The sequence below is a fragment of the Leucopleurus acutus genome (genome assembly GCF_964270905.1).
Source record: "Leucopleurus acutus genome assembly, chromosome: 5".
NCBI classification, from domain to species: domain Eukaryota; kingdom Metazoa; phylum Chordata; class Mammalia; order Artiodactyla; family Delphinidae; genus Leucopleurus; species Leucopleurus acutus.
The window spans coordinates 71,851,899-71,879,480 of NC_139147.1; the positions used below are offsets into that span (position 1 = coordinate 71,851,899).

General features: G+C 38.3%; 1 protein-coding gene across 1 annotated transcript; it reads right to left on the reverse strand.

Moving 5' to 3' along the window:
• Positions 1–1,109: 1,109 nt before the first annotated feature.
• On the reverse strand, positions 1,110–27,582 carry TFRC (transferrin receptor). Its single transcript, XM_082839179.1, has 19 exons — positions 27,470–27,582; positions 21,591–21,649; positions 20,827–21,037; positions 20,103–20,313; positions 18,798–18,947; positions 18,514–18,625; positions 16,666–16,779; positions 14,945–15,043; positions 14,430–14,569; positions 12,780–12,937; positions 11,937–12,056; positions 10,699–10,784; positions 10,409–10,472; positions 9,157–9,224; positions 8,387–8,445; positions 8,109–8,190; positions 5,900–6,121; positions 4,773–4,913; positions 1,110–4,154 (listed from the first exon to the last, which is right to left on the reverse strand). Exons 2-19 carry the CDS (start codon positions 21,624–21,626, stop codon positions 3,912–3,914), a joined length of 2,316 nt encoding a protein of 771 aa, XP_082695305.1. The 5' UTR covers positions 21,627–21,649; positions 27,470–27,582; the 3' UTR covers positions 1,110–3,911.

Consider the following 27,582-nt stretch of genomic DNA (forward strand, 5'->3'; position numbering starts at 1 on the left):
CAAACTGGGGAAAAATACTTGTAAAACACATATCTAATAAAGGACTGTTATCTAAAATATACAAAAAAATTCTTAAAACTCAACAATAAGAAAACAAACAACTGCTTAAAATAGGAGCAAAAGATCTGAACAGACACTTCACCAAAGATATACACTTGGTAAATAAGAATATAAAACATCTTGTCATTAGGGAAACGCAAATTAAAATGAGATACCACTACACACCTACTAGAATGGCCAAAATCCAAAACACCGACTCCACCAAACGCTGACAAGGACGTGGAGCAACAGGAACTCTCATTCACTGCTGGTGGGAATGCGAAATGGTATAGTTACCTTGGAAGACAGTTTGGAAGTTTCTTACAAAACTAAAGATACTCTTCCCATATAATCCAGCAATTGCACTCCTTGGTATTTACCCAAATGAACTAAAACTTATGTCCGCAAAAAACCTGTACACGTTTATGGTAGCTTTACTCGTAATTGCCAAAATTTGGAAGCAACAAAGATGTTCTTTGGTAGGTGAATGGAGAAATAAACTGTTACATCCAGACAATGGAATATTATCCAGCACTAAAAAGAAATGACCTATCAAGCCATGAAAAGACACAGAGGAATCTTAAACGCATATTACTAAGCGAAAAAAGCCAATCTGAATAAGCTAGATTGAATGAATTATATGATTCTAACTACATGACATTCTGGAAAAGGCAAAACTATGGAGACAGTAAAAATATCAAGGGTTGCCAGGGGTTCCTGGGAAGGGAAGATGAAGAGGCAGAGCACAGAGGATTTTCAGGGCAGTAAAAGTATTCTGTGTCATACCATAATAGTAAAAATGTCATTATACATTTGTCCAAACCCATAGGATGTACATACACCACCAATAGTGAATCGTAATGTCAACTATGGACGATAATGATGTGTCAAGTGAGGTTCATTGATTGTGACAAAGGTACTTCTTGGGGGTGGGGCTCTCAGGATGTCAATAGTGGGGGAAACTGGGGTGGGAGCAGTGTGCAGGCAGGGAGTATATGGGACCTCTCTACTTTCTGCTCAGTTTTCCTGGGAACCTAAAACTGATCTAAAAAGTCTATTAAAAATGACAACAGTGTTCAAGCATTTTATTAAATCAGATAAGGAATCTCCACATTGTTGCACGTACCAGATTGTATACAATTATAAGGGCATATCACTTGTTTACGAAGACACAGCTGAGCAGTAAGTTGACAAGTCTAATAAACCATGTTTAGCCAACTAAAATTTCAAGAACATTCAAAAGGAAACACAATAAAGGTCATGCAAGTTCTAGAATAGTGAATCATGACAAAGCTCATTCATTATATGCTTTACCTTCAATATGCACATGACATCTAAAACAAAAAAAATCTGAAGACCAGTTGTTTGTCACTAGTCAGATACACATTTCATTCAGGAATATTAAGCCCCTTACCACTACTGACTTGTTTGATTGTAAATAACTTAGTCCTAACTACAGAAAAGTTTTCTGAAGAGATTTACTGTTGTAAAATATATGCCCATTGTTCATAATATGCCTTGAAGCCACTGAACTTTCATTAAAATACGATAAAGAATGATACTCAAACCAGGAATCCCAGCTATGACCTTTTCACTTACCACTAAATATCAGTTCAAGATAAAACACCGTAAAGACTAAAATAGACTGTGAATGGTCAAATCAGTGAGACCGTATTAATCTACATCTATTTTAACTTACATAAAGGACACTAAGTTTAAGAACCTGAAGAGACCCTATGGAGTTTTTCTTAGGCGACAGTATTGAACTGCCTTAGAACAAACAGCTGATTATCAGGTTTATAATGATGGCTGAGTAGAAGAGAAAGTCCTAACTGATGTAGCCTCAAACTTATTTGTTCAAATCTATGTTTAACTTATAACCACCAAATCCTAATGGTTGGGGAGACATGATCAAATACCTTTCTGCAAGCTTCATCTCCCCACACCCTCCACTCCTCCCTCCCCCCCAAACTCCTATATAAGTTTCCCCTGCTTTAAGCTAGAAGGTCAATTCTGGATTCAAACTTGTATGAACTAAGTTTATAGGAGATAACATGCAAATAAGGGGATAAAGTTAAATTCATTTGACAACAGCAAACATTATAAATGTATGCCACTATCCCGCTAAACAGAAGACCTGGGGAAACCACAAATATAACAAAACACAACGTTAGGTTTAAAAACAAAGACTCTTGAAGGAAGTAATTTTATTTTACAGTGGTTGAAGTTATCCACCAAATGCTTAATGACCTCCATGTTTCTGCAACTAAAACTAAAAGAGAATTATAGGGAGCTGGGAATACATGTTAGATACTAACGATCTTCAAGCTTTGAAGACGTCATTGCATGAAGAAAATTATGGGAAACACTGTTCCCGATAATTACGTACACCCTTAGTGTAACATATGGAGATCACTGTCTCCGATATAGACACTGTGGTAGGCAAAAACTACCTTGTTCTTTATACATTATGGAAGACACTGCTCCCGATAATGTGAGTTAGGTTTGTGACAAAGGTACTGGAAATTTTGCAAAATTCGAATTAAAGTTACACCTTGGATAAATTGAGCTGTAAAATTTTGCATGTATGAGTACGATCACAGCTTTTAAGTGACATTAATTTATAACTTGGTCACAATTCACTGCATTCAGGGGAACTGCTGTTTTTATCTGATTAGCTAAATAGAAATTTAACTTGATTAGCAACCACTAATTAAATTTAATTCTTCTCCAAGACTTAGCTTTATAATTTTATTTGGCTTGCGGTTGTTTTCTAACACCCGTAAGTGTCGACCACAAATGCAAAACTTCCAGTATCTGTTGGGTTTTATTAGCAGATGCTGCTATTATTTAAAAAAAAAACGACAGTATAACTGTCATAATTATGGAAGGCACTGCTTCCGATAATTATCTTCTATAAAAAAAACACCATTTATAGTGAACTCTGTCACTGATAAATAAACAATAAATATCTCAGTGCCAAAATGACAGGAAGCTTTTCCAAAAAATTAACACTTTGGCCAAAATTTGGCAGTGTGTTCTTTAAAGTCTGACGAACTGAGTTTGAAATTAAACACCTAAAACTTGGTTCTCTTTCAAAATACCTCGGAAAAAACGAAAACAAAAAACTAACAAAGGTTTATGGGACAAGGGACAGAGGAAGAGAAAATATACTAGGTCTTTGGCTTCTGGTCTCCTCTTTTCATACATAATCTTGAGGTTAACACATTAAGGCCTTACTCCTGTGATAAACAGTTGAGCCTCCTTTTATGCAGCTGAAGGACCTCTATTTCAGACCTCACTGGCAAGAAAACAAGTCCCATCTCTTCTGAAAGTGAACTGTTTCACTTTCAGATGTGGAAACGAGCTAAATCCTTAAAGAAGGCAGAGATCTCATGTGGAGAGTAAAGCCTTACAGCCTGGGATCTCCTATATAGCATCCAGTGAAGGTGGAGAATCACATTAAGCTACCACTTTCCACCTTCAGCTGATATCACTTTCCTCCTCCAATTCAAAAGATACCAGTTCACGTACTTAGGATTTAGAGCAATAGTTCACATAAATGGTTCTGACTTTTTCATAACTGTAACAGGAAAGAGGCAGTTACCATTACAAAGCACTTAAAACCCTAGAGATAATCAGAGAAAATATTCTATCGTGAACATTTTTTTAAGTGGTTAGTCACTTTAACTTGAAGTGCAGGTACCTACCCTGTATTAAAAGCTGCTGCCTAAAGACATCTATTAGTACCAAGATTGGGTAGAATTTTAACAATATTAGGTTTTGTAGCCCTACTGAAAATTTAGCACAACCAACACAAGTCTAGGAACCACACTACCCTGATGTTCTTATATAAGTTATAGGTATCACATTTAAAATTCATTGTCAATGTCCCAGATGTCACCAGAGAGGGCATTTGCAGCTCCCTGAATAGTCCAAGTTGCTAGAGCCAACTGGTTTTTCAACAGTGTTTCATTAAAAGCACCGTTATTTTTCTGCCGCAGCTTTAAGTGCTCTAGTAAAGCTGACAGAGTGTGAGAGCCAGAGCCCCAGAAGATATGTCGGAAAGGAGACTCTCTTGGAGATACGTAGGGTGACAGGAAGTGATATTCCACCTACGAAAACAAAACATACAAGGGAGCTTACACAGAGCTGTGACTTTTGTTGTGAGGGAAGGACCTGATAGCGTAAAACAACTGTCATTCTCTCACTTCAAATGTTAAAATTTCCCTGAACTTAAGAATGTTGAGAACAGGCTACTAATCTTCTAATGTTAAAATTGTAAAGCAACTTGTCAATTCCTTTGTAAACTCTAACTGCATTGGGTATTTTTTTTTTTTTTTTTTGGTCAGAGCCTATATAGGGAAGGTTTACAAGTTTCCACTGTAATGCAGTCTTCTGCTTCTTACAAGCAGACTAGGCTAAAAGCAGCTAAGGGCTAAATTAAACAGAAATACAGAGAAAATGACAGCTAAAAACCATTAATGATCCCTTCTTTAAAATGTTTTTAAAGCCTAAAAAAGTTAATATGACGTCAAATGTCTTTTGTATTTCCAGTTTAGATATGTTGGCTTTATACCTTGCTAATAAGTAAAAGTTAAAATTTGTGCTGAATTCTAAAGCAGCAAAGGATTTTAGGCTCCTGGAATTATTACTCTACTTGTTAGAAACACAAGATTTACCAATTAAAAATGCACATACTTGAATTCCTCCTTTTCTAAGGGTTTACGTACTTTCATGATACGGTCATTGATCTCCCTCATGACAAATCTGTTTGTCCTCTCAGCATTCTTATAATCTGTTGTTAGTCTAGACGTAGCACGGAAGAAGTCTCCACGAGCAGAATACAACCACTGTAGATTCAGACCCATCTCCTGAAGCAGAAAGACATTAAACTCACTATTTATTAGACGTTATATTTCTAAGGATGTTATTCTATATACCTTTCTAAATTTAGGTGTACTAACTGAAATGATTCTGATAGAAGGGGGTGAGACTCACAGACAGGCTCAAGCCAGCAAAAGCTAGACTTAACCATCTTGTACAGGAGGTTCCAAGCTTTATAAACTCGTAACACACTCATATTTCAGCTCAGCAGATAGTACAGTTATCCATTCTTAGTCTCATAAGAAAACCATCCTCATCAAGAAATGTAACATAATGTACTTAGTAAAAGTATATAATCCTGTGTAGTATATTCTTTCCGGTTCAATTTCCCTTTGGTGGCAAACTTCAAACATTTTGGTTCAGTGAACTTCAAAATCTAGTTATTTCCATCTGGTAAGTCCCAGTTTCTGATCAGTTACAATTAGTTTCAAGTAAGCCAATCCTAATAATTAGGATTCGGTTATCAATGATTTACTTCATTTAAGGGATCTGTTAAATTGCCTTCTAGTACCATAAAAGCCACTTATTAATTAATTTGGTTTTATCAAATGTTTGAATATTAGACACAAAGGATCAACACTAAATAACACTTGAACCACTGGCTATGTTCTCTCTCCATCCATGTCATCTCTGCAAGGCACATGTGGACCAAACTCATAGGTTCAGAGTCATAGTTGAGATCTTTATATTCTCTAGGCCCAACTTCTTTATGGGTTGCTTGGAATACATGAATGAGAGAAAGCTTAACACCATTTTAGATTCTGAAAGACTTGCTGTGGTCTATCCTATATCTATAACCTTCATCCTGCCAACTTCCCTTTCAAATGAGTTATGGATTCTAAGCAAAATTATACTTCAGTTCACTTTAAAACATACTTTGGCTACCAATCATGCTGCCCAGGAACAGCTAAACATTGTTCTTCAAACTGCTTGATACTTCAGCAGTAAGAACCTGATTTTAGTTACTGCTCACCTTTATGTCTGCTCTGAACTGGTTCATTTCTCTCACAAACCAAAGTATTTTGTCATTATACATCTCATAGTTCAGGTTCAATTCAACATCATGGGTAAGTTTAATCACAAGCAGACCGGCTACTTCTGCTGCTGCACGTGCCATTTTGTTCAACTGAGGAACATTCTGATTCAGTACCTCATAGGTATCCATGGGAGTACCCAAATAAGGGTAATCTGTGTCCTGGAAGACAAAGGTAGGTTAATGTACTCAGGTGGGTTGTAAGACTAGGAACCTCACGTTCTAGTTTCCCCATCAAAGTAATAGGAACTGTAATTCTTCCTTTGCTTCTAATATATTCCTACTCCAACTTTGTCTCATATCCACTACTTTAAGAAGATACGGCTTTTGCTAGTTCTTCTGAACCTAGCCTACTCCTGGAATGATTAGTTTCTTCTAGGTTCCACAGAATCCCTGTTCTATCACATCACAGACCCTAAACAGATTTCTAGCCAAATTCCTTGAGGCTATATCCTTATTCCCTTCTCTCTGGGAAGTTTGGCCCATATTAATGAGGAAAGAGGAGAGCACACGTGAAATGTACTTTCAATATAAAGTGTTACTTTTAGACAAAAATTTACCTCCTTCTTCATGCAGCATTCATCCATTCATACATGTTACCTTTCTAACAAGACCGTTTGATGCTCACAAGAACTCCTCTCCACTTTCACTGGACAACTTTAGTAGCTCTTTTTTTTTTTTTTTTTTGCGGTACGCAGGCCTCTCACTGTTGTGGCCTCTCCCGTTGCAGAGCACAGGCTCCGGACGTGCAGGCTCAGCGGCCATGGGTCACGGGCCCAGCCGCTCCGCGGCATGTGGGATCTTCCCGGACTGGGGCACGAACCCGTGTCCCCTGCACCGGCAGGCAGACTCTCAACCACTGCGCCACCAGGGAAGCCCCTAGTAGCTATTTCTTCAACTCTATTCCCTACCACTGTCCCCGGTGATAATCTCATTGCCAAACCTTTGGTTTGACCTCAATTCTTTACTTTCAGACTGTATATATCTGTATTACCTATACCTCTGAACCAGCACTGCTAGGAATCATTAAGAAGTTTTTTAAAAAAAACATGACTTCTGAAGGTCAACAGAAATCATCCATAAGTTTTCTCAACCCTAGGACCTGACACTCAGTTCTTCCTAAAGTACATAATGACCAGATATTTCAATACCATTCATACTGTTGCTCTAGCAGAAAGTCAGGGGAATTCCAGCTATGTTAATCTCCAAATCCAGATCTTTCATCACTCCCTCACTTCACACCTTTCCGTCCTAGTTCCAGGCTAAAACACCCAGTGGTAAGAAGTCTATTAAGGACCTGGCCTCTACTGCATCATCAATTTGATGCTGAAGTCAACAGCTTCCACCCTGACCCCTTAGACTAACTCTGGGATCTCTTCACACCTCCGAAGAGCCTGCTACGGAGCTGGTTTTCCAACTCTAGCCTTCAGCACAGAAGCCTTCATCATGCTTTTTACTCTGCCTGGTTTTTAGTGCCTTCTAACTGGCTCTTGTACCAAGTCAATTTTGTTTTCCAACTTGGTCAGTTCAAAGTTCTGTCTCTTAAAAATCTTACCTCTGTTTGGTTTTTCTGCTTTTATCTATAATCCCTGCTTAAGAGACTAACATTTCAGGATGAACATCTACAACCATATTTCAACAGGCATCAAGAACAGTATTATCCTGTAGAACTTTGTTTGAAGGAAATATTCTATACTGCACTGTTCAATACACGGCCTTATTATTAAAACTCATCATGGGGCTTCCCTGGTGGCGCAGTGGTTGAGAGCCCGCCTGCCGATGCAGGGGACACGGGTTCGTGCCCAGGTCCGGGAAGATCCCACGTGCCGTGGAGAGGCTAGGCCCGTGAGCCATGGCCGCTGAGCCTGTGCGTCCGGAGCCTGTGCTCCGCAATGGGAGAGGCCACAACAGTGAGAGGCCCGCACCACAAAACAAAAACAAAAACAAAAAAGCTCATCATGCATAACTGAAGAAGTTTAGCAAATAAACTCAAATGCTAACTAAGCTGAGATTAAAATTCTGTCTTAAGACTGATAATAAGGGACATTACAATAACTGCACGTATCTAACTTCTCAAAACATACTAAGCACTCTAGGAAACTTGGCCTCAAAACTGACGATATAATGCCGTAGCGTTTTTCAGACTTACCTCACAAAAACAGAAAGAGACTGCTGGGATTCCAGAATATGCAAGGAAAGGGAAAGCAGCATTATCAAAAGAAAGTTTCTCGCTGCAAGAAAAGCAGGAATGTGTTTTTAGAAAGTTATCTAAAGAAAAAGACTGTGCTACACGCAACCCTACCCTACCCCCAAGTAAATTTTAACTCACTGCAAGGTTATGTTTAAACCTCTAACTAACACAGTAGGCGCTACTTACTGAGTGACTCTGCTTTTCTATTAGCTATTCATTCACTTATCTCAACTTACACTTTGTTGATCCAGTTGCTGTCCCGATATAGAGAGAGCCCAGTAACTGGATGTTTCACCTGTAAAATAAGGCATTATTTTATCATTACAGTGAACCTTTCTGGACTTATTCATTCAGGCTAGTCACTAACATTTTTCTCTATAAACATTTATTAAAAATATTAAATTTTTTATTATATCTTCTTGAAAAAAATTGAAGACAGTTAAAACAATCCCAAATTTCTGAAGTTACTTCTACTAGGCTCGTGCTGTTAGTTCCTCTAGTTATGGTGGGAAAAAAAAAGTTTTCCTTCTTAACATTTTAAAGGTGACTTCCCCACAGTTTTAAAAGCCCTCTCTAGTCTTTATGATCTGCCTCTCTTCTTTCTGGTTTCTTCCTTCCAGCACATTTTATACTACTGCCAGCCTAACCTGCAAGCACATTACTGCCCTGTTGGAGACCCTATAGCAATCCCTAGTTTCCCATGGGATCAAGGTCAAGTTCCCTGACCCTTATTTCTCTCCAGCTTCAGTCACTCCAATATATTGTCTCTAATCCCATCAGGGAAACTTTGTTCCTCACTCATTCACATGTCTGTTTTTATTCAATGACTATCTCATCTGGCCTTCTTATTTAAGTCTCAGGTATGGTTCAAGTTCATTTAAACCTTCCTTAACATTCTGACTCTATAGATAACCTCTGTGGGCACCTACAGTTTAAATATCAGTGTTTTTCAACTTAATTTTTTGTCTAATTTATATTACACTTTCATAAGTAGGTATACACTCACATCTTGCATCATCTTCTCAATAAGCGAATACAACAGTGGGCTGGAAGAAACTTTGAACTTGCTGGTACCTGCAAAGAGATTATTTTAACATTGCTCTTTCTTTAGTCAAGCAATTTGCACAGTGCTACTTCTATAAAACTACTTGGCAAACAGGAAGACAATAACCTAGATCAGTGGCATATACAACAACTATCCTCTTAATGAAGTAGATAAAAAAAAATGGTTGGGTCAAGCTCTTTCGTGACTGATAACCCTAATTTCACTCAACTGAAGCTCTTACTCCTTGAGTTTGCATATTTAATGTTAATGACTTGTTTTTCTGGTATCTTTTTGGTTCACCCACGTTAGGGTAGGCATCTATTAGCTACAGTAAGCTTGCTATATTCAGTACATTCTGCTGCAAAGGTAAAATGGCAATAATGACTAACCTAATAAATTTTAGTTTAATTGTAACGCCTTTTTATTCCCAAAGTAGACATTTCATTACTCTCCAGTTCATCCACTAGCTACATCTGTACGTTAAATAACACCGAACTCTTTCAGAAGTTTGATTACCTTGTATTTCTATCCATGATGCCACAATCTAGCAAGTTGTGAATTAGTCTCTAGAAATAATACCATTCTATTGATATGGTTTAGTTCCTTCTGGTCCAAAGTAGAGAACTAGTGGTTCTCAAACTTTAGTGCAACTGAATCACCTAAAGCACTTGTTAGAACACAGTTTGCTGGACACTATGCTCCAGATTCTGATTCAAAAGGTCTGGAGTAGGGCCTGAAATTTTGCATTTCTAACAGCTCCCAGGTGATCCTGATGCTGCTGATCTGGGACCACATTAAGACCATTGCTCTAGACAAGGCAGTCTGTACCCATTCTATAACTTAATCCACTATTTAAAAGGAAGCTAGGGCTTCCCAGGTGGCACAGTGGTTGAGTCCGCCTGTTGATGCAGGGGACACGGGTTCGTGCCCCAGTCCAGGAAGATCCCACATGCCGCGGAGCGGCTGGGCCCGTGAGCCATGGCCGCTGAGCCTGCGCGTCCAGAGCCTGTGCTCCAAAACGGGAGAGGCCACAACAGTGAGAGGCCCGCGTACCGCAAAAAAAAAAAAAAAAAAAGGAAACTAAGTTAATCTTTTGATCTGGTTATATCCAATGTAAATTGTAAAAAATAACAAGTGCTGCTTTAGAAAGCTTTCTTCTACTATTCTGTAAGTAGTTTATAAATTTATAAACAGCTAATGAAAGGATACTTGCCAAGAACAGCTTTATCCAGGTTAATGTAAGTGAAAGCCTTTAAATGCAAGGAGGCAAGGTATCCCTAGAAGAGAAGGAAAAATACAAATGTACTAATATGTATTAACTTAATTATCACAGACAGTAGCTATTATTAGGGATTTCTGTTTAGGTTTGGATTCTATTGAAACTAAATATACAAAGGTAAAAGTGATATAATCACATTTAAAAGAGCATGGTTTCTGGAGGACGGCTTAAGCCAATACAAGTTCGAGTGCCCATTCTGGGTATGGATGATATATAGATAATACCTCTAGCCATTCAGTGGCACCAATAGCTCCAAAGTCTCCACCACTCCAGCTGGCAAAGACAATGCTCCTGCTGGGTTTAAACTGACCTAAAAGACAACAGAAAGTTAGTTTTGTCTTGGTAAAGGTTATAGGTAGGTAACTGACTTAAGATGAAATCAGAAACTTCTAATTCAAGCCTGCAGATTCAGAAATATTTCTTTTCCTTTTGAGGCCCCAGGTGAAAGAACCAAAAAAAGAAATAGAAATAAAATTTTAAAGTAATATAGCAAAGAACAGGATAGGAGATCATTTGAAAATAAGATCTTAAGTACATAGTAGGGACCAGCTTCCTAGACCTCACTCTTTTACCCTCCATTCTTTGAGTCCCTTATAACTTCCAGACCAAGAGATATTTGAAATCACAGCCAAAGTATCTTCTTTGAAAACAATTTGCCTAGAGGTAAGTCACTTAAAACACTAGATTACTTTAAAAACAACTGTTTGAAATAAAATTAAAACTCACAAATTCAAGTTTAGGAAAAGAGTGAGTTTTCAGAAAAATTACATTAATGACAGCTCTTTTGGGGGTTTTATGTGCCACTACCCTCCATCCCTCCCCCTCTCCTGGGTATATACTTTTCTGCATTAATGTACTTTTGTATTCAAGTTAAGCACTGCAACTTACCCTATGACGCAAAGATTCATGAATGTGGTGGGGGTCTGCATGTGGGTGGGTACAAAAGAGTGGCAAGTACTATGGGAGAAAGGCTTGAAAGGAAGCCTTTCTTACATAAACAAATTATATACTATATAATATTATATATTTATAAATCAAATATATAAATACATATTCTATGTTGTATTTATAAATATTTAAGTTATATATTATCATTTTATAACAAAACTATAGAACATTAGTGCAAAGGTATGACACTGCTTGCTTTCAAATAGATTCCTTAGGGACCATGTTAGATTTTGCCGTATCATTCTGGATATGTCAAACTAAGAATTTAGGGCCCAATATAATGCTTTCCAGCATCTCAAAGAAACTCGTGATTCCCAGTACAATGAAGGCACTGCACAGAAAGCTGTTTCAAAGTCAAAGGCAGATACAACAAAAGGCAACCTGCTTTGTACTTAAGAATTCAGGGTCTAACACAAGTGAACCATAAGAGTATAGGCAAAAGTGAGCAAAGCATATTATAACATTAAGGAATACAGTACATAGATGTTCAAGTTCTCAAAAATTTGTACTCTACCTTTTAAGACCATATCGGAAAGTATCTGGGCAAGTTTCAATAGGAGACTTGTTCCTACACTGGACTTTGCAGCTCCAGGACCCCAGGCATCCCTCTGGGCCCCTACTATAACATAGCGATCTTAATTAAAAAAAAAAAAAAAAAAAAGATAAATTATACAATCAGCTTTTAAATTGTTTTCTAATATTGAAGTCTAGAGTAAGCACATTAGTGGAAGGGTAACAATGTAGTATACGTATTAAGGGTAAGAGAGCCTTCCTTCAGATCTGACTTAGGACTCTAGGGATTAAAAAATTCACATGACAATACTGATCTCTTTTCCCTTATTCATACTGCTACTCTTTTTTCTACATTACCAATAAGGTTACTCACTGACTACTTATTTGTGCTAGTTGTCTAATAAGCACTGAAGTCCAAGGGCTTTCCTTACCAAATATTATTATTTGATGGCATTCAGATACATTGGCAGACTACAGCCTGCATGCCCATATTGTCCATGGCTATTTTTATGCTACAATGGCAGAGTTGAAGAGTTGCAGTGGAGACTGTATGGCCTGCAACATGTTTATTATTTGCCCCCTTAAGAAGAAATTTGCTTACCTCTGGTCTATTTAATAACTTACAAGAGATTTTCTAGTCATAATGGTCAGTTTTTGACAAGTTAATTTCCTAGGGCCTTATTACCTCCCACTAAAACTGACACCTGAACAGTTCCTTTAGGACAGATAAGATTTAGCATTTCAGGAAACCAAGCCAAGTCAGCCTTCCTGCACTCCCTCCCTCTGGCCACATCCTTAAGAGTAAGGAAAACAAAACAAACGAAAACCCCCCAAGGATCTTTACCTGGTTCTTCAAAGCCCTTAATAACTCCAAAGATGTTAAAAATTCTTATCTCTTTCAGCACATTGTTCACAGTGAGCTTCACATTCTTGTTCTGTGAGGATACCAGCTTACATGAAGAGTCTAATCCCCAAATAGGAGGACAGTCTCCTTCCATATGTCTAGAAGTAGAAAACAGAGATCAGAGTTCTGAGTTATTGTTAACCTCCCCCCAGTTTACAAAGTCAGTCCTTCCTACTGTCCAGTAAAGTTCTAGGTTAAGAGGACATATAAACAGAACATACAAAATTATTCACTAGTGGCCAAACATTTGTGTTTTTACTCTGATCTGTAGGCGGTCATTTGAAAATCATGAGTTACTTCCTAATTTAACCAATGTTTTCTAAAAGTATTACCTATCCCATCTGATGTGTGCCTTTCTGCCAGAGACATAGCTACAATTTACATTTGAAATAGATTCCAAGATGGACTCGGAAGGAAGTTCTTATACATAAAAGTCCATTAATACATTCTCCTGTTTCCTAACTCTCCACTAACAAGGGTAGTATACATTCTTATTTCAGTTAAGAAAGAATACTCTCATGCTGCTGGTAGTTAGGTTAGATATCTTCCCCTACCTGATTCCTCCTGTGTTATTCAAACACTGACTACTCTAAAACGGCTTACTTACATAAATATGTCAAAACATCATTACTCCCCACTACACAAGAAGATAAGGGGCTGGCTTCATAGGTTAGGAAAGACTTGTAGATGGTAGGAAGAATTAACTGATTCTCAGTTTGATTTTAGTCAAAAAGAATCATCCATTACAAAAACCTCTTAAACAGCATTATTAATAGCCATATAGGATATTTGAAAGTCCTTATATGTAGATGGCTCTTCATTTGATACCAGTAACCCTGCTAAGTAGAATATACTTTATAGCTATCCGATTAAGTCAAAGAAACATGATCAATGGGGTTAAGAGTGACTTGTTCTATGTCACATAGCAAATAAATGCTCACATGAGTTTTGAAACTAGACTGACATCCCATGCCAATACCAGGTGGGGAATATATCCAGATCAAGATAAAAATTAATGACATGTACTCTAATCAGACTGAGTTCTATTTCTAAAGAGGGTACTAATACACTAGGGAGATATCCAGAAGGACTAATCATGACTATAAAGCATCTGGAAACTGTCATGAGAACTGAGGATATTCAATCTATAGACAAAGAAACTTGAATCATTCTGTTGCTTCAAAAGAAAATCCAGAACTAATGAGTGTTCCAGGGAATACGATTTCAGCTCAATACAAATTCTTATAGATCTCCAATAATTGGACGGGTTGCCATAGGTAACAAAATGCTTTACCACAGGAAGTACTTAAGCAGAAGCTATGCCAGGAATATTACACAAGAAATTCACTGGGTGGATTGAACAAGGACTCCTTGAGTTTATAAATCCAATGTCTATTATTAAGATCACTTTATGGAGGAAAAATTTCATTTTTATCTACACCAAGTTAACAGCTAACCATCCTCAAAATGTCCAAAATGTGGAAAATTATAGCCAATTGTTTTAAGATTTTATCAAATCAACAAATTATTATTATTTCTCCCTAATCATAAAACCTGACCCTGCATTACAGTTTTCAAATGAGAACTTACTGAAATAGCTTTTCTGCACCAGCTCTGGAAATTGTTTGGACAGGGATGTTAGGCAATCCTGATGACTGAGATGGTGGAAACTGAGTGTGATTGAAAGAAGGGAATCCAGGTGTGTAAGGGTCACCTGTTCCCAGATGAGCCTAGTAAAACAAAAGAATAATTAGCTCAGGCATTTATTCAAGAAATCCCTATAAGATTCAAATTCAGTATGGGGCTATAACCTGAGTTTGGTTTAGCACCTTGAAGTTTGAAAGTCTGAGTGGTTCTATAATATGTGACTCTTATATGGCATATGTCAAATTCTCAATTCAAGATACGACTGATAAAGTACTTTTAGCAATAAGTAATAATTAGGTCTCAAAGTCATGTAATTCATCTTCTCACTTACTGCTAAAACTCTCCAAGGGAAAAAGAGTATTTAAGGATGGCACAGTTCTCTTTCTATTAATGTAGATGGAATCCAGCAACAATTTGGAGAACCCAGTAACTCATTTACTCAAGAAATAAAAACTCACATGTCCAAAAACTGGAAGATCTGCATTAACAATGGGAAATTTAGTCTGGTCCATGTATATCAAGACGCCGATTGCATTTAAACTTTCAGCATTTGCAGCCTAAAGAAAAACAGGTAAAGCTCAGAAAATGAAGATCTAATCAACCAAAATTAGAAGAATACATACTGAACTTATACTGAAAGACAAAGGGTTACAGCAGACTACACCAGTACTCCCAATGTTTCAAATAGCTTATATGTTTAGAAAAAAATACTTGCCTTAAAATTTAACTCTTTTTTAAAAAATTTAACTGAAATTTTTAATGAGATAATTGTAGATTCATTTGCAGTTTTAAGAAGTAATAGAGATCCATTGTAAACTTTGCCCAGTTTCTTTGCAAAACTATAATGTAAGAGCCTGAATATTAACATTGATACAATACAATCCACTAATATTATTCAGATTTCCCCAGTTTTACTTGTACTCATTTATGTGTTTGTGTGTATTAAGTTCTAAACAATCAAAATATTGAACAATTAGTTTTAATACCACAAAGATCCTTCCCATTGCCATTTGATATCCACACCCACTTCCTTTCCACCCTCAACTCCTGGCAACCACTAACCTAACCTCTCCTCCATTTCTAAAATGTTGTCATTTCAAAAATATTATATACTCAAAAAGCTAAACAGAGTTACCATATGACCCAGCAATCCCACTCCTAGGTAGATACACAAGAGAATTAGAAATATCTATTCACATAGAAACACGTAAATGAATGTTTATTGTAACATTATTAATAAAGCCAGAAAGTGGACACAGCCCGAATGTCCATCAATTGACAAGTAGCCAAGCAAAATGTGGTATATCCGCACAGTAGAATTCTATTCAGCAAAAAAAAGAAATGAAGTACTGATTAATGCTACAACATGGATGAACCTTGAAAACATTATTATGCTAAGTGAAAAGAAGCCAGTCAAAAGACGCAAAATATTGTATGAGTCCCTTCATATAAAATGTCCAGAAGAGGCAAATCCATAGAAACAGAGAGTAGATTAGTGATTGCCAGGGACTAGGAGCGGGGAATGGGGAGTGACTGCTGCTGGTATGGGGTTTTTTTAGGGGACGATAAAAATATTCTGGAATTAGATCATGGTGATTGTTGCACAACCTGTGAATATACTAAAAACTGAACTATACACTTTAAAGAGTGAATTTTATGGTATGTGGATTAAACTCAATTTAAAAAGTAAAAAAGAAACAATTCAATGTGGCTGCACAACAAAGTTTAACTAACTCTTAAGGAGTGTTCAGAAGATAAGAGAAATAATAAAAACCCATCCAAAACAGCCACTGTCTTTCCATTCTAAGCCCTGTGTAGGTGACTTTTAATTTTCCTTTTTAGAAAACATAGTTATAACTGAATCTTATATATATAATATATTTTATATATAACTCAGTTACATAGACACAATTTAAACTTCTTTCACTTAAGCATTTCTGATTATTGCATTTTTATTGAAAGACAACTACTGCAAAATACTCCAAGTGGATATGCCAGTTTTGGAAGTATCCTATAACTTTAGATAACTGGAACTTATTTGATTTGTAGAGTACTTTAATAAATTATATTATCAGGTATGAGAGTGTAAGACAGATGGTTTTCAGAATGTAAGAAAATTAACAATACCATTTAGCTGAAGAATGTTATGATACCAATGTATTTAATAACTCATACTCACCTTTTCAGCAAAAGTAATTTTCCCTGCTCTAACAATCACTAAAGATCCATTCACAGGCATATTTAAATCCTCAAAGTCTTTTTTAGTGCCAAAATTAGCATGGACCAGTTTACCCTAGAATAAAGACATTAGATTCAATGAGCATTATGGTATTAGAATAGCGACAGAGTCTGCCACCAAATATTTTACAGGTCAAACCCAAGAGAGAAAACCAAGAGAGAAAAAAAAGAAGGCCGAGGCCAGGAAAGAATATATGAGAGTTCTAAAGTCGAAACTGGTCAGGGTTAACAGGAGTGAAGTCAAGATTTCTGGTCTCTAGGGAGGGTGAGAGGGAGGGAGACGCAAGAGGGAAGACATATGGGAACATATGTTTATGTATGACTGATTCACTTTGTTATAAAGCAGAAACTAACACACCATTGTAAAGCAATTATACCCCAATAAAGATGTTAAAAAAAAAATTAAAAAAAAAAAGATTTCTGGTCTCCTATATTCATGCCATTTATTATCTTATGATGCCTTTAATTAACATTGATTATTTACATCAATTAATTTACATTGCTTCAGATATCTGGGGGGAAGAGAAAGGATAATAAGATATCCTTAAGCAAAGAGACATCTATCAATATAAATATGGTAGGCTAGCCAAGGCAGTACCAATTACATAATGTTCCCACACTTGAACTCCAGACAATTGAGGACATAAGAAGTAACTAAAAGTTCTGATAATAAATCTGTCTGAAAATTGTTTTATAATAAAATGACTTGCATAGATCAACTTTTAGATGTTTTTATAAGCTGTTATCATAATGCTCCTAGTTCAGACATACAGCTATAAACTGACATTAACAACCAAATATCTAAATATAGAAAGCTCACAGGTGAACCAAAACTCTCCACGTTCTTTAACAGAACAATCTACCCGCCTCCAAACCACTGGCTTGTGGGAAAGTAATACAGCACAGGTAAAGCAGGAAGGCAGAGAACAACCCTAAAACTTCATTTGGCTCAGAAGGCAGTTTTTAGATAGACCCCAGCATATAAATATGTGGTTTTTAACCTAAAAAACCTAGATAGATCTATCTAGCTGTTTTTTAATTTCTATAGTAGTTTGGCCATATTTGCCTAAATTTTAAAAGATCAAGCATTAAAGAACCAAACTAAGATTAGACTCCAGCTGAGACGGTTATTTATATCTGTCCCCACATAAGGGGGTACCTGATACATGAATTCATTTAGTAAATACTACCATGTGTCAGGCACTGTCCAAGACTCTGGGACATAGCAGAACATGAAACCAACCCCTAGCCCTTCATGTAGTTTACATTCTAGTGTGGAAACAAGTAAATAAAGTCAGGTGCTATAAGTACCAGGAAGAAAAATAAAGCAGGATAAGGAGAAGTGATTAGAGGAAGGACATTTTTGATCAGATAATCAAGGAAGACTTCCCTAGGGAGGTAATGCTGGGAAGAGACGTGCACAGAGTGAGGGAAGAAGCCATGCTAATATTTAAGGGAAGAGTGGGTCAGGCAAAGGGAAAGGCGATTTCTATAAAGGCCGTGAGGTGGGAGCATGCTTGAGTTTGAGGGTTTGAGGAACAGCAGGGAGGTTAGAGTGGCCACAGCAGAGTGAGCAAAGAGGGGAGCAGGAGAATTACTGAGGGCCTTGCTAACCAAGATGAGGACTTGGGATTTTATTTTAACTGTGGCTTAGGAGGGTTGAGAACAAAAAATATCCCAAGGTCAGTTACATTTTGTAAGTAAATTTATACTAAGGACAGTAAAGACAATGAGTTTTTGAGCTATTCAACAGGGAAAAATGTCTCACGCACGGTTTTGCCTTACTCACAGTAACTGTCGTAGCCTTACTATACGCCACATAACCCTCGGGATTCTCCACCAGGTACACCGTACTGCTGCTGCCGCTCTCACTCACTATGGTCACCGAGTTGTGAGCATTGCTAAAAAAAGATTAAGTTAAAATGAAGCTAAGGCATTCCTGAGAAACAAATTAAATGGATTTAATACATTTAGCGTTTGACTTGCATTATTTATTTTGAAGGTCTTCGCTATAATTAGCACACCTGAGAATAGCTACTTCTTATAAAATAAGGTTACCATCTTTCAACATACCTGCCTTTGACCTGAATCTTAACAAAATGTTCATCATGCCAGGCTTTGCTGAGTTTAAGTTCACGGAACTGATTTTCAATGTAAAAAGCAAGGCTTTCATCTTTTTGAGATCCAGCCTCACGAGGGACATAAGAATTTCCATTCAGCATCCTGGAGGAAAAAACGTCACTGTTAAATGAACTAAAGTTTAACCTAAAATAAACATTGAACTCAAGTATCAAGCAAATCGTTTTAAAAGCGTAAGTCAAAAAAATAAATTAACTGTGACCCAAAATCCTGGATTAACCAGATAAGAGACAAGCTTAGAAGAAAAAAACTGTGTGCCTATATTTTAGGGAATTTGTGACTTCAAACTTGTTAAAACCTCTTTATCTGATGTATCTGCTTAGGGTAATTTTAGGGGAAATGAGTAGCTTCCAGAAGATCTGCTGTAAGCAAAATGAAAGATAGTATTGCTAGTGGTGAACTCAAGATTTACAGCTTCAACTTTCACTCTTTTGAAGCATTCTGAATACCCCGGAAGCAAAACTCCTCTTCGTTCCGCTTTCTTTCCCATGACTCTTTGTAAGTATCCACATCATATTAGTTATATGATCTTTTTTTTGATAGACCTTATCCTCACTTTATCCATAATGCCTAATATACAGTATCCACAGAAGTATTCACCAGATGAAGTAAAAAATGCCAAGATTTCTAATTTAAGACAAAAAGAATTACTGTACCATTGAAATTATAGGGGGCTAACAAAAGGTAAAAGTTGATTTGTTCTTTATACGGAGTTAGATATGTGTCCAAAGAAGACCTTAAAAATCTAAGGACAGGAGCCTTAAGGACACTTCTTAGGGTATAGATTGAGTGAGAACCAGAAGAAATCAAGAAATACTAGAGACATATCAAGCTGGGCAGTCAAGTTAGTTCTGAACTAGAGGATGAAAAAGGCTACCGATGCCCTTATGGATAGTAGCAGGGCTCAGCATGACTTACAAGGGGTTGAGACGGAAAATCGGAGCAGAAGAAAGTCTGACAGCAAGCAACAGGCTACAAAGAACCAGACGACAAAAAGATCAAGAGCCTGTGAATTTTCTTAAAAAAAAAGGAGAGTTCCCACAGAAATTCTAACATTTTTTCCTAACAACATAGTTTGAGTTCTTTACTGACTCTTTACGCTCTAACTGAACATGGGAAGTCTCGCCTATTGTATAAAGCGTTTCCTCCAGGCTATCACCTTTGTTTTGTTCCACTGCACCTAATAATCAATATTTGTGTAGGCACTGAGGTTGAACTTGTAAAGCAGCTCAAGCTTACTTGATGGCACCGGTGAAGTCTATGGTATCCAGTCTCTTGGACAACATTGATTTGAGGTCTGCCCAAAATATGCGACGTGTTTCGGGGAGCTGCTCTTCTGTTTCGAAAGGTTCTGTCTCCTCTGTGCACGAAGGCTCTCTTCCTGCCGGTCTCTCACAATCGGCTTTTGGTTCTACACGTTTACAATAGCCCAAGTAGCCAATCATAAATCCTAAGGATAAAAAGTTTCAGAGCTGAACTCATAGAATTTCATTTATAATCTATTCCTATAAGAATTGTTAATATTTTCAGCTAACCCTTGAAAATACTGGTTTTAATCAAATTGTAAGCCATTTGAAAGTAAGTAATGCATCTCCATTTTGTCTATTTTAAACCAATCTATTGTATAATAATTTTACTTTAAACAGTTACCTTTTCAAAGCAAAGGTACCTTTTCTTCCCCCGAAGCCTTCCTTGAATCCTCAGGTCCAGGGTCTATGCTACAAATATCCTGTGCATATTTCTAGTATAACATTTGCACATTACACTGAAATGATTCATGTGTCTCTCTTCTCCCACCAGGTTAACCTCAAAGGCAGGTACAGAGTCTTAGCCATCATTGTATTCCTAGTGCCTTGCACAATGGCACATAAAAAGGTACGAAATAAATGTTTGCTGAGCTGGATGGACAGAATTCCTAGAGTTGGTGACAAGGAACATTTAAGTTTTGAATGGCCATTCTTACCAATCAAGAAAAAGACGATTACAGCAATAGTCCCATAGCAGATATATCCATTTAACCTTTTTGGTTTTGTGACATTGGTGTGGTTACCCCTCATGTTATTGTCAACATTTTCTTCTTCATCTACAGCTAGTTTCATCTCCACATGACTGTTATCGCCATCTACTTGCCGAGCCAGACTAAACCGGGTATATGACAATGGTTCTCCACCAAACTGAGATTTAAAAAAGAAAAAAGGACAGAGAGAAAGCATTATGAGAGAAGAAAGGGAATAGGGACAGTTAAAGTTTGGTGAGGTGTTCTACATATTATTGGGCCATTACTATGACTTGCTATACATTCTCAAAGAAAAAGAAGTTCCCCCTTCAAATCAGCATTCTCCTCTGTGCCCAGTTCTGTCAACGGCAGATGAGGGCTGGATCACACACTGGCCTTCATCTCATTCAGACTTTTCATTCAGGGTTTCTGTTATGCATGTCTACTGGTATACAATTTGACCAGTGCTTTCTTTACTTCATCTTATCTACTTGATTGTCTCTCTGCCCTGAAACTTCTTACAAGATTTTCCATAATTAGCTCTACTCAAGACTGAATATACCCTTCCTTTGTGAGATCAGTTACGCCTCAAGACCACCACTTCGAATATAAATGAATACCTGATGACAGCTTTGGGTATTATCTCCTGCTTACTGGGTGAAAGCCATCCTTGTATACTTCGTATTCTTGCAAACTGGTGACAGAGAAATCTTTCTTACCGAAAATCTTACCAAGTTAGAGAATGCTGATCTTGCTTGATCCATCATTGCGAGCTGCCACACAGAAGAGCCTAGTAGTAAAATAGAGAATTAATATAATGAGATACATACCACTGTATCAGACTGGTGAGGACTTTTCATTACCACACTAGATTATTGTATATCAAATATCCTTTTAAATATATTATCACCTTTCTAGAAACGGTCTTTAACCAAAATATTTAGTTTACATGACAACTAAATTTAGTGTGATCCTTGATTAGATCCTAAATTGGGGCGGGGGGGGGGCAGCTTGAAGGACATTATTGGAAGAAACAAGAAATTTGAATATAGACTGTATCCTAGATAACAGGATTGTATCAATATTAGATTTAGGAGTGTGATAATGGTATTGCGTTTTTTGGAGGAGAACGCCCTTGTTCTTAGGAGATTAATGCCAAAGAATTTAAGGATGGAATATTGTGATGTCTGTCACTTAATTCCAAAGAGTTCAGTTTAAAAAGCATGTAAGAAATAAAGGAAATGTGGTTAACGATCAGTGAATCCAGGTAATGGATATACATCGTAATATTATTTCAGCTTTTCCTGTAGGTTTGAAATTTTTTTTAATTAAAAATGTGAGGAGGGGGCTTCCCTGGTGGCACAGTGGTTGAGAGTCTGCCTGCCGATGCAGGGGACACGGGTTCGTGCCCCGGTCCGGGAAGATCCCACATGCCGCGGAGCGGCTGGGCCCGTGAGCCACGTCCGCTGAGCCTGCGCGTCCGGAGCCTGTGCTCCGCAACGGGAGAGGCCACAACAGTAAGAGGCCCGCGTACCGCAAAAAAAAAAAAAAAAAAGTGAGGAAAACTGGGACTTCCCTTGTGGTGCAGTGGTTAAGAATCCGCCTGCCAGGACAAGGGACATGGGTTCGAGCCCTGGTCCGGGATGATCCCACATGCCGCGGAGCAACTAAGCCCATGCGCCACAACTACTGAGCCCGTGTGCCACAACTACCGATGCCCGTGCGCCTAGAGCCCGTGCTCCTCAACAAGAGAAGCACCGCAATGAGAAGCCCACGCACCGCAACGAAGAGCAGCCCCCATTTGCTGCAACTGGAGAAAGCCCGTGCGCAGCAACAAAGACCCAATGCAGCCAAAAAATTTATTTAAAAAAGAAAAAAATGTGAGGAAAACTAGTTAGAATGTTATCCATGGTAAGTAGATTTAAGTAATTGAATTTAGTAGTCAAAGAAAAGGGACAAATAAAAAAGAAAATAGACTAGCACCTGGGAAAAAAGAAAAAACCTAACAAAAGTAAAATTAAGTCAAGACTGGTTATGCTACACAAATCCGTAACAAATCACCGCCAATAGAAAAGGAGAGAGAACCTGATCTTTCTGATTAAATGAACAGTTCCTAACAAATGATTTGATAGATCTTCGATGCAAAAAGAATAGGTAAAAGAAAAACAGAGTATGCTATTTTACAGATGAAAAGGCCAGTTATTTGAGACGTTAAGTGACTTGCTCGAGGCTGAAAACTGATAATCTAAAAATGAAGTCCAATGGGTTTCTATAAAACTGGTTTTATAGAAAGTGCGTTCTCATCTCCAGACATTTAAGAAATTAATTTCAACTTTTTTCAAAGCAAACTACACCTCTGTAACCAAGAGAGAGTCTTAAGTTAAAGCGTAGGTATTAACTGAAATCTAGATTTTTTAATTAATTTGGTTTGAGTCCATCTAGATGCTTGAAAGTGATAGTATGTTGAGATGTATAAAATGGACATTTATTTCATACTATTTTAAAGCTTTTCCTCCACTACAAGTACACTCATAGCACATTTAACACCCACATTGCACAAAGCAACCTATGATATACATGCAGATTGTAAAACAAAGAAATTATAAAAACTGGCATTAGAAAAGTCTATCAAAACCTATTAACAAAAAAACAATTTTTAATCCCCAAGCTTTAAATACCGGAGCCAATAAGCAATAGGTCATATTCTTAGAAGCACAATCTCTTGCCCCATGTGGTACAAAAAGCTTATCACTATCACTGCACCAGAACCGTACAGACCCAATCACTAGAGCCAGAACTAGAAGGCCCCACCCTGAACCAACTTTAATCACCCTTTTCTAGGAAAAAACAGCTTACCAGTTTAATATTCATCTGACCCAGCCATTCCTCAAGGCTTCTAGTTTTAAAGACTAAAGTGACAACATATTTAAATAAATGATCTACATAAAAGATTTAAATAAACAATGAGATTGAGGATTGCAAGTCTGAAAAAACATTAATAGCACATGCCATGATTTTGTATAATTAAAAGTATATTTTTTACTGAGAAAACAGATACACTATTTCTATTTTCAATCCCCAGACACAACATTAAGACTATAACATAAAAGAAATCAAGTCAGAGGAAAAAAAGTGTGACCTAGGTAATTTCCATTTTAACTCCATCATTTAACCCCACATCTGTGAAGAACACAATTAATTCTATGATATCCAGAAAAGTTATTCCTGAAGTTTTTACACATAACAAAATTGAGTTATTCTTTCAAAATAATCTCACACATAGTAAAGCTATTTCAAAGAACCCTTAATGAATTTTCTTCTAACTGAAATAACTCTAATTTACATGTTCTAAAAGCATGGGAGAGAAACTTTTCATACCAGTTATATACCAGTCTATAAACAAGTAGTTCTCTTAAAAGACTATGTATAAAAGGCAAACAACCATTATTTGGCTTCTTTCAAGATGTCACCACCAGTGCTAACAATCTATTACAAGAGACAAACCAAACATCACCTTGATTTTTATTCATATTAGCATCTTGTATATCTTTGGTGTTCTCAGTGATAACTGGGAAAACTATTCAGTTTCTCACAATAATGAAAATTAAGGTAAGCAAAACCAGAGCCCCACATGTTTTGAACATGAAATGGAAGGAAGATCTGAAATGTTTTTTAATTGAGCCATGGGATGGAAGAGAGGAGGCAAGCAAAGGTACTCGCTAGACTACAGCCCCAAACTTCTTTCAAATTCAAATCATCTTATTCCTACTTTCTTGAAATGTGGCATTTCTATTTAATTTTTTTTAAAATACAGTAATTATCTTATGGTCTTAAGCTACTTCGGGATGTCTTAAAACAATAGTTCTGTACAAAATATGTACAGCTAAAGGGCTGTGGGGATCAGGTACCAAAATATACTTTCACCTATATATAAAACATACCCAAAGCTGCTACTCCACTTTACCTGAAATAAAAATAAGACACTTATTTGTTATTATTGACAAGCCCATTTCAATTTAGAAAACAAGCCACAGTTTCAAGTCCTTGGAGATCACATAAAATGAAGTTCCTCTGCCTGCTTTTGAGGCTCTGTTCTGGAGACCTACACTACCTAATTACTTCGCCGCCCTCTATCTTCTCCAAAATGAAACAGAATCCAGCCCCTGCCTGTACCCACTAACATTCTTCCTCTATTCTTAAAGTCCTACTCATTTCTTCCAGGATCTGCTCAAGGGCCATCTCTATGAAGCCTTCTCTGACTGATATCCCTATCCTATAATACTTGATATGCAATTATATCATAATCAACAAAGACTAAAGATATTTTATTTGTTAACGTACGGGGCCATGCTTAATGTATATGAAGTTCACTTTTCATATCATTTGGAAATTATATGAAAGAGAATATGATGAAAACCTTGGACGTGGGATCTTCCCATCCTTGCTACTATTTTGGTTTATCCTGAAATCACTGGGTAAAGCTTGGGTAGTAGGGACACTTTAAAAAGTAGAAAAACTGTAAAGAAACGGTTGGTCAAGGTCTTTACTAGCTTCCAGAGTTAACTTTCCGGGCCTAAAATGAAAAGGCAGTGGAGGAAATCAAAAAAAAAAACAAGCAAAATCTTCATTCCTATTTAGCTTTCTGAAAAAAAGATTGCTCAACTTGAAGGTCAGGACCACCTGAAGTCCCTGCGGTCTATTTGTGTAGTGCTCTTCTGCGAGAGCAGACAGAAGGCACACCCACAGAAGAGTTCCAAACGGCCTCAGAGAATCATTTTTAGGAGCTTTCAGTTGTTGTCTGATTCAAGTTTAGCTGGGAGCCTTCTCCATTACAGATAACTACATTATCAGAGGCAAATAAATGTCACCCCTTAGGGCAGAGTTAGCTGAGTTGTTTGCTATCCAACAATCTTCAGCACAGGCTAGGTTCACAGCCACCACTACAATGTTCTTGTCAGAACATTCCATCAAAGAAAAGTTAAAGGATGCTATGCTATATATAGACTTTTGGAAAATATTTCATATCAATGACAAAATTTTTTAAATTCTGGATTTTCTTGTGAAGCATATTGAGTTTATTATAATCCAAAATTGAGGGGGGGGGAACAGCAGGGCAAACAAGTATACTTTAGATAGCCTAACCTTAATTTTCAAAGCAGAAAATCAGGGACCTCCCTGGCAGTCCAGTGGTAAAGACTCCGAGCTTCCACTGCAGGGGATGTGGGTTCGATCCCCGGTCGGGGAAATAAGATACCACCAAAAAAAAAAAAAAAAAAAAGGTAGAAAACCACTTCTGGAAATCACCTTAAATGTCTTTGTCAGTAAGGTCAAACTCCCTAGCTCAGAGACCACAGAATCAGCATCTAGTATTCCAAAGTCCTATCGAAACCTAGAATAAAGGTATCCAAATATTTGTAACAGGGCAACTATTTCCTACTTCAATCTTCTCCGAAAAAAGCAGCAGCAATCAATTTCCTTGGTATACCCAAAGTCGCCACAAGCAGTAGGCAGAGGGAGGACGTTAACACGAGTCAAGTCACAACTTACCCACTCTCCCCACTACGAGCTTAGAAAGCTGTCCACCCGAAACAGTGACACAATGGGTCTCTAAGCCCATTTATACCATACGGCACAGCCTTTTTATACCATATCCCTAATTTCCTGAAGGCAAAAGCCGATTCCAATCCAAATAGCTTTTATTTAGTCTCTAGACCATAGCTTTCACAAAGTATAAGTCTTATTCCTACAGTCTCCCATCTGTTAGTGAGGAGGGCCTAGCAATCCGAATATTCTTAATATCAACACCTGCGGTTTTCAGTCAGCTTCTGCCTTGGGAAAACTGAGAACCCACACACAAGGCCAACGGGCAGCGCTGAAAGATCAGGTTGTACTAGAGTTCAAATATACAGCTTATAGAAACCCCCGCCTAAATGCCCAGGACACAGTAATCTAGTCGAGGACAGCGATGAGACCAGGGCCCGGGAGGGCCCCGAGGAATCCAAAGGCTACGAGCTCAAGGTCACCCACGCATCGCGACAGCCATTCCCTGGGAACTCTTCCTAGAGCGGCCACGTGCTCCCCGCACAGCGGCTCTGCGCTGCGGCAGCGTGGCTCACGCCTCGCTCCCGAGCCCTCAGGCTAGGGCTGTCCCACGAGGGCCTGCATCTTTTAAGGGCAAGCTACTGAGGACAAGGGATCCGGGTGGCCTGAGGAGCCGGAAGAAGAATGGCGGAGCGCACAGCGACAGTGGGGCACCCCTCATCTCGCCCTCAGGGCCCTAACAGAATCCATTCGCCGGTCGGGGGCCGAGAGGAGGAGGGCACCAAGAGGAAGAGAAAGGTAGGGCAGCCCCTCTCTGCAGCGCGGCTCTACCCTGCTTGCACTTGCAGGCTACTCCGCTCTCCGCCGCAACCCCTTCCCCGCCGCCACGCGGCGCGCACCCCCTCCCGCCCCACCCGGAGGCGCTGCAGCCTTCCCGCGCCCCCGGCGACTCCCCGAGGCTGCTGGACTGCACGCCGGCGGGCCGCACCCGAGACTGCTCGGAGCAGCCCCGCAGGCTGAAGGGAGGGCAGGAGGGTCAGCGGGATTCTAGCAGCAGCGTGTCACTCACACAGGCGCCTCCCGGGTCCGCCGCTCCACTACCCGTCACCGGCCGATGCTGACGCCCTCTGATGGGTTGGTTGCCTGCAGTCTGCCGTTTATAGTCTCCCGCCCTCTCCAGAT

Bases quoted from the DNA above. Each gene is read 5' to 3' on its own strand.
- TFRC (XM_082839179.1), bottom strand. From the start codon at position 21,626: ATGATGGATCAAGCAAGATCAGCATTCTCTAACTTG. The intron at 14,570-14,944 runs GTGAGTTTTTAT...TTGTTTTACTAG, and splicing joins ATCTTCCAGTTTTTGGACAT to GCTCATCTGGGAACAGGTGA. The intron at 12,057-12,779 runs GTAAAGATCCTT...TTTTTAATTAAG, and splicing joins TAAGGGCTTTGAAGAACCAG to ATCGCTATGTTATAGTAGGG.